The 15,371-nt window shown below is 37.6% G+C and overlaps 1 protein-coding gene across 1 annotated transcript; it reads right to left on the bottom strand.

The window, feature by feature from the left end:
* Positions 1-13,182: 13,182 nt before the first annotated feature.
* LOC139876021 (uncharacterized) lies at positions 13,183-15,057 on the bottom strand. The gene has a single exon (XM_071863318.1). It carries the CDS (start codon positions 15,055-15,057, stop codon positions 13,183-13,185), a length of 1,875 nt encoding a protein of 624 aa, XP_071719419.1.
* Positions 15,058-15,371: the final 314 nt, after the last annotated feature.

Raw genomic sequence — 15,371 nt, 5'->3', positions numbered from 1 at the left:
TGTCGTAAATGTAAGCTTAAATTAACTAGTGAGACATTTATAATTGATTTGATACAGGTTGAGTTGGGGAGTTTTGATGTAATTATTGGTATGGATTGGATGTCTAAGATGAGAGCGAAAGTTTTTTGTTATGAAAAGGCGATTTGTTTTCCCTGCGTAAACGGGAAACCATTGATGGTGTTCGGAGAGAAGGGTAATCATAAGCTAAACTTTATTAGCTGTTTGAAGGCCCAAAAGTGCATAAAGAAGGGGTGCTATGCTATTTTAGCACATGTGAAGAAGATTGACAAGAAGGAAAAGTGCATTAGTGACGTGCTTGTGGTAAGAGAATTTTCCGAAGTGTTTCCAGAAGAATTACCGGGATTACCTCAGCATAGATCTGTAGAATTTCAAATAGATCTAGTACTGGGAGCTGCACCGGTGGCTCGTGCTCCGTATAGACTCGCACCGTCTGAAATGAAAGAACTACAAAGTCAGTTGCAAGAATTACTAGATCGTGGATTTATTCTACCAAGTACTTCACCGTGGGGAGCTCCGATCCTGTTTGTTAAGAAGAAAGATAGATCCTTTTGAATGTGTATAGACTACCGCGAGTTAAATAAGCTAACTATCAAGAATCGGTAACCATTACCGAGAATTGATGACTTGTTTGATCAGCTGCAAGGATCACGTGTTTACTACAAAATCGACCTAAGATCAGGTTACCATCAGTTGCGAGTAAAAGAAGAAGATATTCCGAAGACCGCATTTAGAACACGCTACGGTCACTACGAATTTCTGGTCATGCCGTTCTGGTTGACAAACGCACCCGCTGTATTCATGGACCTCATGAATCGAGTATGTAGTCCGTATTTGAATAAATTTGTTATCGTCTTTATTGATGATATCCTTATTTACTCTAAGAATGAGCAAGAACACGAGCAACATTTAAGGTTGGTGCTGGAACTGTTAAGAAAAGAACAGTTATACGCCAAATTTTCTAAGTGCGCATTTTGGTTGAAGGAAGTATAATTCCTTGGTCACATCGTTAGTAGTCAAGGAATTCAGGTTGATCCTGCGAAGGTCAAAGCCATTGATAAATGGGAAACCCCGAAGACTTCGACACAGATACGCCAATTTTTGGGTTTAGCTAGTTATTATAGAAGGTTTATTCAAGATTTTTCCCGAATAGCCAAACCATTAACCGCATTAACCCACAAAGGGAAGAAGTATGAATGGGCCTTCGAGCAGGAAACTGCATTTCAGCTTTTGAAAAAGAAACTAACTTCGGCGCCAATTTTATCATTACCTGAAGGAAACGACGACTTCGTGATTTATTGTGATGCGTCGCGAAAGGTTTTGGATGTGTCCTCATGCAACGAACAAAGGTTATTGCTTACGCTTCTTGACAGTTGAAAACTCATGAACGGAATTATACGACACATGATTTGGAGTTAGGAACGGTTGTTTTTACATTGAAAATGTGGAGACACTACTTATATGGGGTTAAATGTATAGTGTACACTGATCACAAGAGTCTTCAACACATATTCGATCAGAAACAATTGAATATGAGGCAACGATGGTGGGTTGAGCTAATAAATGACTATGATTGTGAAATTTGTTATCATCCTGGGAAAGCAAATGTAGTAGCTGACGCTCTAAGCAAGAAAGAAAGAGAGCCGATTCGAGTACGAGCAATGAATATGAAAATTCGTACGAATCTCACTACACAAATAAAGGAGGCTCGAGCTCTTACTGAAGAAAACTTTGGGAATGAGATGCTCAAGGTTTTAGACAAGCAACTTGATATACGAGAAGACGGAACCCGATATTTAAATGGACGTATTTGGGTACCAAGGTTTAAAGGGTTAAGAAAATTGGTTTTGGATGAGGCGCATAAGACGAGATATTCGATACATCCTGGAGCTGGAAAGATGTATCAAGATCTTAAGGCACATTTTTGGTGGCCTAATTTAAAGGCGGATATTGCAACATATATAGGGGAGTGCTTAACTTTCTCCAAAGTTAAGGCGGAACACCAGAAACCATCAGGGTTGCTTCAACAACCAGAAATCCCAGAATGGAAATGGGAATGTATTACCATGGATTTCATCACGAAGCTACCAAAGACTGCATGGGGTTACAACACCATTTGGGTAATTGTCGATCGTCCCACCAAATCTGCACATTTCCTACCTATGAAGGAAATGGATAAAATGGAGATATTGGTACGATTATACATGAAGGAAGTCGTTTCAAGACATGGAGTACCTATCTCCATTATATCCGATTGCGACAGTAGGTTTACGTCAAGGTTTTGGCAATCACTACATGAAGCTCTAGGGATTCGTCTGGATATGAGCACTGCATATCATCCTCAAACTGATGGGCAAAGTGAAAGGACCATTCAGACTCTTGAAGACATGCTTAGAGTATGTGTGATCGATTTTGGAAATGGATGGGATAAATATTGACCATTGACAGAATTCTCGTATAACAATAGTTATCATACGAGTATTAATGCTGCACCATTTGAAGCACTTTATGGAAGAAAGTGTAGATCCCCTATCTGTTGGAATGAAGTAGGTGACAGACAACTGACTGGTCCTGAGATCATACAGGAGACTACTAAAAAGATTGTGCAAATCAAGGAGAGATTGAGAACCGCTCAAAGTAGACAAAAGAGCTACGCTGATGTTCGAAGAAAGCCATTGGAATTTCAGGTTGGCGACATGGTTATGTTAAAGGTGTCACCTTGGAAAGGTGTGATACGCTTTGGCAAGAGGGGTAAACTTAACCCAAGGTACGTAGGGCCATTTAAAATCATCGAACGCATTAGACCGGTGGCCTATCGACTTGAGTTACCTCAACAACTTTCCTGTTTACATAACACCTTTCATGTTTCAAACTTGAAGAAATGCCTTGCAAAAAAAGACCTCACTATTCCGCTCAAAGAAGTCCAAATCAATGAAAAGTTACATTTTATTGAAGAACCTGTCGAAATTATGGACCGGGAAGTCAAGCAACTCAAGCAAAGCAACATACCGATTGTTAGAGTCCGTTGGAACGCTCAGAGAGGACCCGAGTTCACTTGGGAACGAGAAGATCAGATGAAGCAGAAGTACCCACATTTGTTTACTGATATCATACGTTGAATAGGTATTACTCTAAATTTCGGGACGAAATTTCTTTAACGGGTAGGTACTGTGACGACCCGGATTTTTCCGCCTACTTGATTATACTATTTACTTGATTTAATAATTTTAACCTGATAAGCAATTAATTTTAATAAGTATTGAACCTCCGGAAAGAGTTTTACATAAGTATTTGACCACCCTTTTATTCCTACGATTCACGAACGTCATAACTTGTATTAATTATATATATATGTATATATATATATATATATATATATATATATATTTGTTTAATTTAAAAATATGATAATTAAATATCTTATTAAGTATATTAACAAGGTATTATATATACATTTTCATACTACTAATTTAGAGAGTTTTCGAACAATATATATGTTACTATTCAAACGATGTAATTAACTTATGTTAAAATGTATTTACATACAATGTATTATGAGTATAAATACAACCTTAAAAGTATTAAATAAACTTAATAATATACAAAAACATATAAAGGTTAGCTATACTCGTATTTCCGTTCATTTTTCTCAAGAATCCTACTCGTATTCATACAGTATATATACACGTATTATACGAAGCTTCTAGAAGTATTTACTATTGATATATACTAATAAAATCTGTATTAGTGGAGTATTATGTCATGCATGACATCATCAATCTTATTATGTCATACATGACATCATCAATTTAACTTATACTAGATATTAGTCAAAAAAGACAACATAAAGTATTTACTATTCGTATATACCAATAATAACTTGCATGATTGATGTGTTATGTCATGCATGACATCATCAATCTTATTATGTCATGCATGACCTCATGGTATTTTGCTTATCCTAGATATTTGTCATAAAACAACAAAATACAACTAGTATATAAAGACCTTACATGGTATTTTTTTTACTCACATTTACATTCATTCTACTTTCAATTCTCTTCCAAGAATTCTCTTAATCTTTCTCTCTAAAAACACTCTCTAATATCCTCTCTTCAAGTTCTAATAAGCCTTCATTATCGACAACAAAAACTAGTTACAAAAACAATCCATAAACACCATAGAAGTAGTAATCAAGAACACCTCCTTTGATTTAAGTTTTGCTTCCAAGTTTGGTTATCTTTAAGCACCCTTTCAAGGAGTCTTTCAAGCTCTAGAAATCCTCTTCATATTCAGCTACTTCCCTTTCTTAAATCAAGGTATTAGCCTTACCAAAACTCTTGTTCAATTCATATAATTATAGCTATCTATATAAGAGTTTATAAACTAGAACATAGTTTAGTTAATTCTAAACTTGTTCGCAAACAAAGTTAATCCTTCTAACTTGACTTTTAAAAACAACTTAACACATGTTTTATATCTATATGATATGCTAACTTAATGAGTTAAAACTTGGAAACACAAAGAACACCGTAAAACCGGACATACGCCGTCGTAATAAAACCGGAGGCTGTTTTGGGTTGGATAATTAAAAACTATCATAATCTTTGATTTAAAAGTTATTATTCCTGAAAATGATATTCCATATGAACATGATATAATATCCAAAAATCATGGTTAAACACAAAGTAGAAGTATGTCTTTCAAAATGGTCATCAAGATGTCGTACTTTCGACGAAAATGATTACCTCTTTAAAAATAGGCATGTAACCTGTAACTCCGACTATAAACCACCACTCTTTCAGTTTTAGTTTTACAAATTTCAGTTCGTTACAAAATCATAGCAATTTGATTCACTCAAGACGGATTTATAACGAAGAAATTATGAGCAAAACAATATTGGTTAAAAATGGCTAAGATGACTACGTGATGATTTTACAAAAATCTATACTAACCATACCTTAGCTAAATTTTCTTATATTATACATGTATTCTAACATGTCATGGTTACACAATACGTTGGATAAATCAAAAGACACCACATACACAATACGTGTAACTACAATAGCGGTATTGTGGGTCATGATTGAGTCTTATACAATACGTGTATACTATGTCTTGATTATTTCAAGGTGATGTATCGATCTATATATTTACTACTAACCGTGGACTACTAAGTGTGGACTACTAACATTGAACTGCTAACCTGACAACTTAAAACACGTGATTGAAAATATAAACTTAAACAATCACACGTGATTGAAAGTATGAACTTAAACAATCACATGTGATTGAAGATATGATATGAACTTGATATATTAATTTTTTTCACATGTATTATAATCTGAATCGTTATTATTGTTATAGGTTCGTGAATCCAAGGACGACGGCCATATTTTTAATAAGTTGAAAACTTATTATTAATATACTTTTACTACAGTGAGTATATAGTCCCATTTTTAAACTCTACAAATATTTTGGGATGAGAATACATGCATCTTTTGTTTTTCGAAATAGACACAAGTACTTAAATATATATTCTACGTTGAGTTGTACCTTTGTATATATCCCTAATAGTCTGGTAACTATTTGTTACATGTGGTTAACATGTAAGCGCGAATCCTATTGATAGATCTATTGGGTTTGACAACCCCACTCGGGCTAGTTAGCACTAGTTCATAACGGGTGTTTAGTACTTCGTTTTACTAGACTTGGTATAGTGTAGAGATAACTTTGAAAAGGGAATATGCACGGAAAACATCTGTTAAGTATATTTACTGGGCGCTCAACAACATATAGAATATCTTTGCTGAAACGTTTATAACATGAAATCTTGTGGTCTATTATTATATCTTATGCTGGCTTTAAAACATATATCTCACCAACCTTTGTGTTGACTGTTTAAGCATGTTTATTCTCAGGTCCTTAAGAAAGTCTTCCGCTGTTGCATTATCTGAGCAAGCTGTGCATGGAGTCTCATACTTTTGTTTAAATGAAGTGTTGCATTCAATAAAACCTTTGTCATGTATTATATTCAACTGTTATGTCACGTGTGTAGTATTTGAAAACTAATGTAACATGGGGATTATTCATTAAATAATCGCCCATTTGTTTGAAACATGCATTATGTATAATAATGGTGTGCTTTTTATGAAATGAATGCAATATTTTCTAAAACGTATCATATAGAGGTCAAATACCTCGCTATGTGACCAATGAATAACGTACCTCATTTATAGTATTATGGACGGGTCATTTCAGAATGTTTGTGTTGGATCGAACCTTGTCAGTGATCTCGCGTTTGGAAGAAGAACCTCACATTTAAGATCTGGCTCGCGAAACCCGAGGAAGAGCTCGTGAAACGCGAAGTTTGGATTGGCCAGCAAGTTTTGCGATTTATTTCCTTTTATATACTCTCCTATATATCGTAACTCTAACCACGTGTTTATGGTGTGCACAAAAATAATCGAAGAAAATATATCTGGTTTGCGACCGAGGAATAAACCCTTCTCTATGTTTGGAGTTGGGATATAACCACGTGTTCAAAATTGTGATGATCAAAGGCTGCAACCTTTATCCTGGACTGTTGGTGATTAGAAGACCTCAAAATTGAAGGTCACAGATTCTTTGCTAACCAGTATTTACTAAATATAAAACAACATATCTGATATAGGGTTTAATTTAGTTAAATACATAGTTGGGAGGTAGTTGAATCTGTGTTATTACTTTAGGGACTATTTCTCACATTTTAAAATAGTTACCACCGACCTAATCAGTTTAATATAGATCAGAGTTTCTGTTATTTTTTTATTCATTCAGTTATCATATTCATCATCTTATTCTCTCTGTAAATTTGGATCTTGAGTTTTCCAGTTAATTTTGGTACATAGATTGTGAACCTAGTGTGTTTGTAAGTCTGTTTGTGCAATTTCTTCATGGTATCAGAGCAGAGATGGAAGAATCTGTTCGATTGATTGTTCGTATTCAAGGATTTCAATCGATTTATGGTTTCTTCGAGTTCTCTTTGTTTATGGTGATTGTGCTGAAGATCAGATAGATTGGTGATAATATCTTCGCTAATCTGTTTATCGTTAGTCTGAATTCTTCTTTTTCAAAGAACTAGGGTTAGGGTTTCATATCAAAATCCTGCGGCTGGTTCTGTGGTCTAAGTCTTCTGCTGTGTTCATATGTTGATTCATTGCTTCTGTGCGTGGATTACTCTGTAACACCTCTAATTTCTCTTGTGTTGGTGGCAAGTACCTGACCCAAGGAGTTCACAATACGATTTGTAGATTAACTGCCTCTTGGTGTTCATATGTGGTCCATAGCGAAGGCCTCATGTTATTTCTTATTTTTATTCTTGTGTGCTATTATTTCTTATTCTTATTTGTCTTATTTTTAGTTGCTAAGTTTGTTCTTGATAGTAGAGAGGACCCATAGTAAGACCTGGACTGAGATCCTTTTGAGAACTCACTTATCTGGATCACTGGTTTTCCTTTAGGATTTTATTGCTCTTTATTTGTTCTGTAATTGTTTGCTATCAAGACTAAATCAGATGAGGCTGATGGATCAAAGATCACTCAAGTGAATGATCTTGATTTTGGAGTTCCATTGTATCTTCACCCTAGTGATAATAGTACAACTGCTCTTGTTACTTTAAAATTAAAAGGCACTGATAACTGATCAAGCATATTTTCACGGGGTCAAGGTGAACCTACGCTTGAGTGCATAAAGGGGTTTAAGGACTAACAATATTCGAACCTCCGACACTTAGTCGTGGATAACCCATATCGGTATCGTTTCGATACCGACAGGGTGGCCGATTTGAGAGTCCACCAACAATATAGCATATGAGGTTGAGTGGCCTAAAGACATGAAGGTTTTATAGTTCGAGACATACCTGAAAGTCTTTAAGATCGTAAGAAGCTTTATTCGTATGATGGAGATTTGTATGCTGTAGTTTACGTATGAGTAAACGAATGAATATATCTATTAGGGTTCATGAGCTATGTATTTATAGGCTCACGAATTAGGGTTTCGGTAGAATCTCTTCCCTAATTAAATGTGATCTTGTCTCAACTAACTTTCGTTATTTAAGGAAAAGAATCCATATCGGCTATACCGTACATTCTTCTAGAATGTACCGGACCCTTATGCAAGTGTACGAAACTCGCATCAGATGGTATAGGCGCATAATGTGCGGCTATACCCGTGCCACATACCTTATATGGCAGTTTGTGTGCGGTCTAGGGCTTTGAACGCGCAATCCGCATAGTCTTGCGGATATGCGTATCATTAAGTCCCACCAGTTCGATGTTATATACAATGCCAATAAGTGTATAACGTCGAACTAATAAAATAATAGCACCGAATAATTCCCAATGATTACCTCGAATCTTAGGATTGTGTATTTTAACGTATTGGCGAGACACATAGGACATTATATGCGTGTATGTGTAACCAACCGCCGTTTGCATTAAATTTCGTATAGTTGAAAAATTGTCCTTTCGACTGTAATTCCTTCACCCGAGGTGACAACTGTCACTATTTACCCTAAAGATAATGATGACAGCGTATGCAACTGTCTAAAGTTGCTATTGTACGCCGATTGTTAATTCACGTAGATTGTGACACGTGTACGCTGAAGAATTATCCATGTCATTTTCATTTATACTTGCCTATAAATAGCCAAATTACCCTTTTTGGGTTTTACACGCTCCTCTCAATTTTCAAATATTTGCTCTTTTTTCCGGCAGCCATTTACTTTTCCGTTCGTATTCAGTTATCCGAAGGTCCGTGCTTTCTTTTCTTCCTTCTTTTATTTACATTTTTTAATCTTGCACCGATCTGCCATGTCTTCTGACAAGAACGTCAAGGATATAGAGTCATCGATTAATGAATTGGAGATTCGCCGAATCGTGCAACAATATCCTCCTCTTGAGCAATATTCCCCGATTGCCCCCTTAAATGGGCAACGGGCTAATGAACCACCGGAGCTAATGATTGCAGTCTACGACAAAGTTATGGAGCTCGGTAACACCCGTATTCCTCCAACCCCTTTTTTCATGGACGTTCTTTGCCACTATTCGATCGGTATTAGCCAACTTCACCCATATGGTGCCAATTGCATTTCTATTTTTGAAATGTGGTGTCGTGCCAACGGTCAGAAGCTTTCTTTAGCCATTTTTACCAATCTGTTTCGTACCTCCATGAGTGATGAGAGCTGGTATTCTTTTGATAATGTTGCCAAGTTTTGTGTTACCCCAAAACAGGGTGTGAAGGGGGCGTGGAAAAAATCATTTTTCTTTGTTAAAGCTACTTGTATTTTTGAAGAGTTTAATAGCATTCTCGTCTGGTATTCTGGCAAGAAGGGGGAGAAAAATAAACCTCTACCGATTCCTGTTGAGGAAGACAAATTTTATAAGTCTTGCATTAATCTTCAGCTTCCATCTCGCGTTTATCCCAATGTCCCCTTAGTTATCGGCTGCATTTCAACCCACTGGGCACGTTCTGATAAGCGTCATGTTATAATTAAGAACAAGAAAGGTATATCCCTTTTTTAATTGCATTACATAGGGTGTATGTTTAATTCCCTTCTTATCATATTTGTATGTATTCATATATTTGCAGAGATAGACTTGAACGAGTTCATGCTGTTGAAGACGTCCGATGGCGTTGCTTATGGACAGAAATATCTGCATGATACTGACTCTGATGTGCACCCAGAAATTATCAAGGCTTCAACTAATTCAGCTGCTCCTGCTACTTCGAAGCGCAGGACAACCAGTCTACGTCAAGAGAGAGAAACCGACGTGTCTTCCTTTGTTGAAATTCAGCGATCCCCTGTTGTTGAAACTTCGAAAGCGGCCGGAAAAAGGCCAATCATAGGTAAGCGCCTTGTATGCTCTGTTTTAGAACATTTCTATTTTGCATTCATTATTATTATAGATATATTTTAATGTAATTCCTTATGTTGCAGATATTAGCAATCCGATTGAAATTGACCAAGAGGTGCAATCTATCAACCGTGCCCCTGCTTCAGAAGCCCAAGTATCCCAAACTGTTCTAAATTCTCCCGTTCTTCATCAATCAACTATAGATCCAAATGTTTCCTGCGAGCTTCCACCAATCCAAAGGCGCACCAACCTGTATTCGGACGCCTCTTCACTTGATACTAGCCGCAACAAGCGTGCTCGACTCAACATTCCGGCCAGCTTTTCTTAATCCCCTGACATGAATCTGGATTATTTTGAGGAGTTTTTTAAGATATCTGTCCCCACTTTTTCCCAACAATTCTCGCATCTAGGTGCATACGCTCCTTCCAATCTTGCTGCAAAGTTTGAGCATCTTTCTCCTGAGCAAGATCTTTTCGTTGATACGCAAGCCACGATGTTTAATCTTGCCAAAGATATTAGCCGTCTGAAACAAAAGTCTAATTCCATAATTCTTGGTCTTAAACATCTATCGCTTGAGCAAAGGGAGTTTGCTAAGCTTGATGCTGAGAAACAACAAATTTCTGAACAGCTTCATCAGGAGGTTGCTGCCCGTTTAAAAGTGGAAGATAGGAATACTCATCTTGAGGGTGAGTGCCAGCGTTTATTGAATGAAATCAAGCGTTCTGAAACTGTTCGTGCTGATCTTGAGTCGCAAGTGAATCGTCTGTCCCTACAACTTGGTACTGCATCATCGAAAAACTGCCAGTTTAAAAAACTGCTTGAGGAGTTGAATGTGGAGCGCCAAACAGTTGTTAGCGAGCGTGATGATCTAAAGACCAAGTGCTCAAGCCTCCAAGCTGAATGCTCAAGCCTCCAAGCTGAATACTCGAGCCTCAAATCTGAATACTCGACCCTAAGGTCCGGTCTTCCTGAGATTGTGAAGCATATTATGGCTTGTCTGAGTATTCGCATTCCGTTTGGTAAGGCTATAGTTGCTGCACGCACTCTTGGCGATCGCGCTTTTGGGATGTTGTGAAATCAAACCTTGCTGTGCCGGATATTATTCCGATACCCATTTCAGATGAGCTTGTGGAGGATGCTGACGGAAAGTGTACGGAAGCCTGTGCGGCTTTAGCAAGTTTAAAGATTCCTCGTTTGGAGGAATTGGCTGAAAATCGAAACTTTTCGTCCCGTCAAGTGGTTGACAATATGCTTGCATAGGTTGGCAGGTGGTGGGTTGGAGGGGCAGTGATTATCCGCTTCCCAATATGTTGTTTTTTCGCCAGCGAGGGATGGGCCCTGGTAGTTTAAGGGTTTCGCATCCCTATATCTATATTTATGTTTTTTGTTTTGAAAGCGGGATATACGTCTGATCGCTGCGGGTGAGGATTGTATATTCTCCTTAGTGTAGGGCACCATTCCAATTAAGCCACCCTTAGTATATTAGTAGGAAATAATTATTTTAAACGATATGAGAAAGAGTAGAATTCTATCCTTTATAGGTATCTGCCTTTTCTTATACGATGTTGGAGTATAAGAGATTTTCTGTTTGCTGAAGGTATTTTGATATAAATATTGCTCTACTTATCGTGTACGAATATTTGAATAGATTTTGCTATATGCGTTTCATATTTGTTTGCAAATTTATAAGCGGCGTATTTCCATTCGTATGCGCATTACAGCATGGGAATAAATGTCATTCGCATATGATGGGAGTGACCCTTCTATATGCGCATGATCTTTTTATTCTTACATATTATCAAAGCAAACCAATGCTTATACATATTATACTCTTGAGTTTTAAATTATTTGTACGCATTGATAAACCAATATCGAATCCGTCTATATAAGCAACCCAATGCTTATTTCAAGAGTCTTCCGGACAATCCAATGTCCGTGATATGAACAAGTAACCAAACTTGTATTTTATAGTCATGACTTTGCAAGTCTCCGTCTTGCGCGGTATACAAGCGTTTGAAACAAACTAATGTTTTACTACTGTTACCATTAGAGATAGTATTAGTAACCAAACTAAACTATGCCACTTGGGACTCGGAGTGTGTCCTTGTGCAGCTTAAGGGCATATAAGTAATAAAAATGCACAAATCATGGGCTTAAATTGCATGATTCAATTTATAATAAAAAAAATAATTCGAATGACAGAAATAGAAACATAACAAAATTTTAACAGATGTCTGGGTGATCAATCCTACTGTTACTATCTTTTGCTTTTTTGCGCCGTTTATTTTTACGCATGCAAGGCGCATCCTGTCAGTTTTCTTTCAAGCCCTTGTGCCCCTTTTTGTTGCATTTCCCAGTAACCATATTATTTGGGTTATTCACCACGCAATCACTTCTTGGATTTTTATTTTTCCTTACCGCTTTTAACGTGGCAGTGATATCATGTACTTTAACCCAATGTTGCTTTCGTGGCCTTTTTTCTTTTGACTCTCTTTCACTTCCCTTTATCTTTTCACGGACTATCTTCCTCGGTTTTTCGTTTGTATGGTGTTTAACCCACCCTTCGTTCGATTGTCGTTGTGTTAAACGCCATAAACCTCCTGTTGATATAATGTCCGAGAATAAATTTCAATTTCGCTTAGGGTAAATTTTTTTACTTTGTTGCTATTGTACGCAACTTACCTCTTTCTGACGACCATGTTTGAATGATGTCAGTAGATGTTTGGGTGCGCACACTTTGCTTTATAGCGAGCTCTTTAGGCACATCATTCTCTACAGTTATACTGGTTTTTGACGTTGCGCGCAAGCTACTTTTTGACTTTATATGTGCGCTCACCCTTGCATTTTTCTTTTGCATCGCAAGTTGCCACTCTTTGTCGTTAGGTAATTTTTCGACCCTTGCATGTGCGGATTTTTTCTTGTTCCTTGGTTTGCGGTTTCTCGCTAAACCAATGATGCGGGTACGGATCTTTTCTCCGCAGTTTCTTTTGATTCCCTGGTTCGTCTTTACACTTTTTCTAAGATTTTCCAAACCCTGCACCTTATAATAGTGTATAATATTTTTAAAACAAATAGTTACAACACAGTTTTTATGTACCTTTATTACGTAATTAAGCGTTTATCTTAATTGTTTATTACTTTAAAGTAAGCAACTTTGTTTGAAATACAAATTGGTGCTTGTACTTTTTTCTAGAAACTGTGACATTGCAACATTAAATATCGAATTGAAATATTTGTGTACCTGTGAGGGTAGCGTTTCTTGGGTCATTCACTGTTTACTTGACTCCACATCTTTTTCTCCCCGTCTTATGACTTTTTGCATCATTCTGTCCTTCCCATCCACTTCTGATTTTATAGTTACGACTCCCCATTTTGTTGGGAATCTTAACAAGCCATGTATTATGGATGGTATGGTACCTAGCTTCTGCAAGGTGTTCCTGCTTAATAGTGCATTGTGCTCAGCTCTCGATTTGACTACAGCGAATTCAATCTCAACATCCCTTCTCTTTTTATCATTGGTGTCGTCTTGTAGTTCTAACCCAACTTTAATTGTTCCTAATGACAGGACCATTTCACCAGCAAAACCAAACAAAGTAACTGCTTTCTTTTTCAGCTGCGACTTAAATGGCATAGGCAGCGACATGTAGCAATGTTCATACATTATATCTATACCGCAACCAGTGTCTACACACAATCCCTTAAGTTCCTGCTTGCAACTTTTGATGTATCCTTTAATTGCCACGGGTTTGTTCAACCAGTCCCTTTCACTTGCTTCAAATGAGATTTCTATTTTTTTCCAATCTCTAACCTTTCTTACTTTCGTCATCACGTTCTTATTTGTTACCATATTTATGGTTTTTTCTGCTTCTCCTGCTTTTGGTTCGCTTTTCTTTTGCCACAGATATTCTTTTTTCTGTCTTGACTTTTGACCTTCTACTTTAGCCGATATCTTTAAATGCTGCAACCTTCCCTTTTTTAGTTCTGCAACCACCCTCTCGATTAACTGCCTGCACTTATTAGTTTCATGACCAAAATCATCATGAAAATCACAAAATTTGGTTTTGTCCTTTTTTGCATAATCGGGTAGTGGTGTCGGAGCTTCGAACGTTTTACACACTGACTCGGTTGCCAATATTTCCTTTGGTGTTTTGCTGAGATCTTTTATGATTGCATAATTATCATCGTGAACACTCTTGTTTCTGTAATTGTCACCTCCTCTACTGTTGTTGTACCGTCGGTACTTATTGTTATTATTATAACTTCCACCTTTGAGAGGGCTATTATTATACCTCTTCGTAGATCCAGAGCTCTTGCTCTGAGCACGATGGTGATCATCATCATTATTACCTTTGCCCAGGTAGCTTTTTCCGCAATTCTGTGTTATATCTTCTTGCGCCCGCATGTAATCATGTGCCTCCTTTATTGCTTCCGCAAATATTTGTGGAACCTTCCTTCGCAACCTCTGCCACAAAGATAGGTGCCTTTCTGTATCAAGGCAGTGTATAAATCCTGACACCTTTTGGCTTTCTGGTAGATCTGGTATTTTAGCCACTTCCTTGGTGTACCTATCAATGATCTCACCCAAGGATTCTTTGGGTTTTTGCTTTATATCATGGCATTCCGCACGCGTTCTTCTACGCGCACGCAGACTATGAAAATTAAGTACAAACCGGGATCTTAAGTCTGCATACCCCGTTATGCTTCTGGGAGTTAAATTATTGAACCACTCCCGCGCCACTCCTTGCAACACGATTGGTAGCATATGACATGCTACCTCATCTCCCCAATTGTGGGTTCTTGCCGTTCCCTCAAACCTTTTTAGGAAATCATCGGGGTTAGATAACCCATCGTAGCTTCCTAATGTTAGCGGTATTACAGGTGATTGAGGGAACGGGTGATTCACTATATGTGTGGCGAATTTTTCTGTAGTGGGAGCCACCTCTAGAGATTGTCTTGCTTTATGCCCTTGCATTACTGCAAACCAATTTTGCATAAACTCATGGAATCGCGCTGGCTCATTGAGTGCTTGCGCTAAATGTAGAGGTGCAACTTGCTGCAATTGTGAAATAAAATTATTCGAGCTGTTTGGTTCCAGCGGATTATAAGGCGCACTCCCCTCATCACCCTGGTGTTGAGTTCGCATTAACCCACCGACATTTGGTTAGGGTGGTGCATAGGTCATCTTCGCTTGTAGCGGCGCTACTGTAATATACGAATCATCTAGGTTTCTCAAACCCAATCTTCTAATTTCTTCTTGCGCACTTTCCGGGGTAACCCTCGAAGTTTGAGTTTCTGGTTTCATCATTATGATAATTGGGATTGTTCCTACATACGTAGTTTTTGCTATTAGCTTGGCACCACTTGGCGGAGAGTCATACCCGTCGTCTGTTTCTTTAGAGCGTATATAGCTCATGTTGGCTGGAGATCCGAAACTTATTTTTTACGGAGACTTCGTGC

Source organism: Rutidosis leptorrhynchoides, chromosome 11 (assembly GCF_046630445.1).
Source record: "Rutidosis leptorrhynchoides isolate AG116_Rl617_1_P2 chromosome 11, CSIRO_AGI_Rlap_v1, whole genome shotgun sequence".
NCBI lineage: Eukaryota > Viridiplantae > Streptophyta > Magnoliopsida > Asterales > Asteraceae > Rutidosis > Rutidosis leptorrhynchoides.
This window is presented reverse-complemented; position numbering and strand designations above follow the sequence as displayed.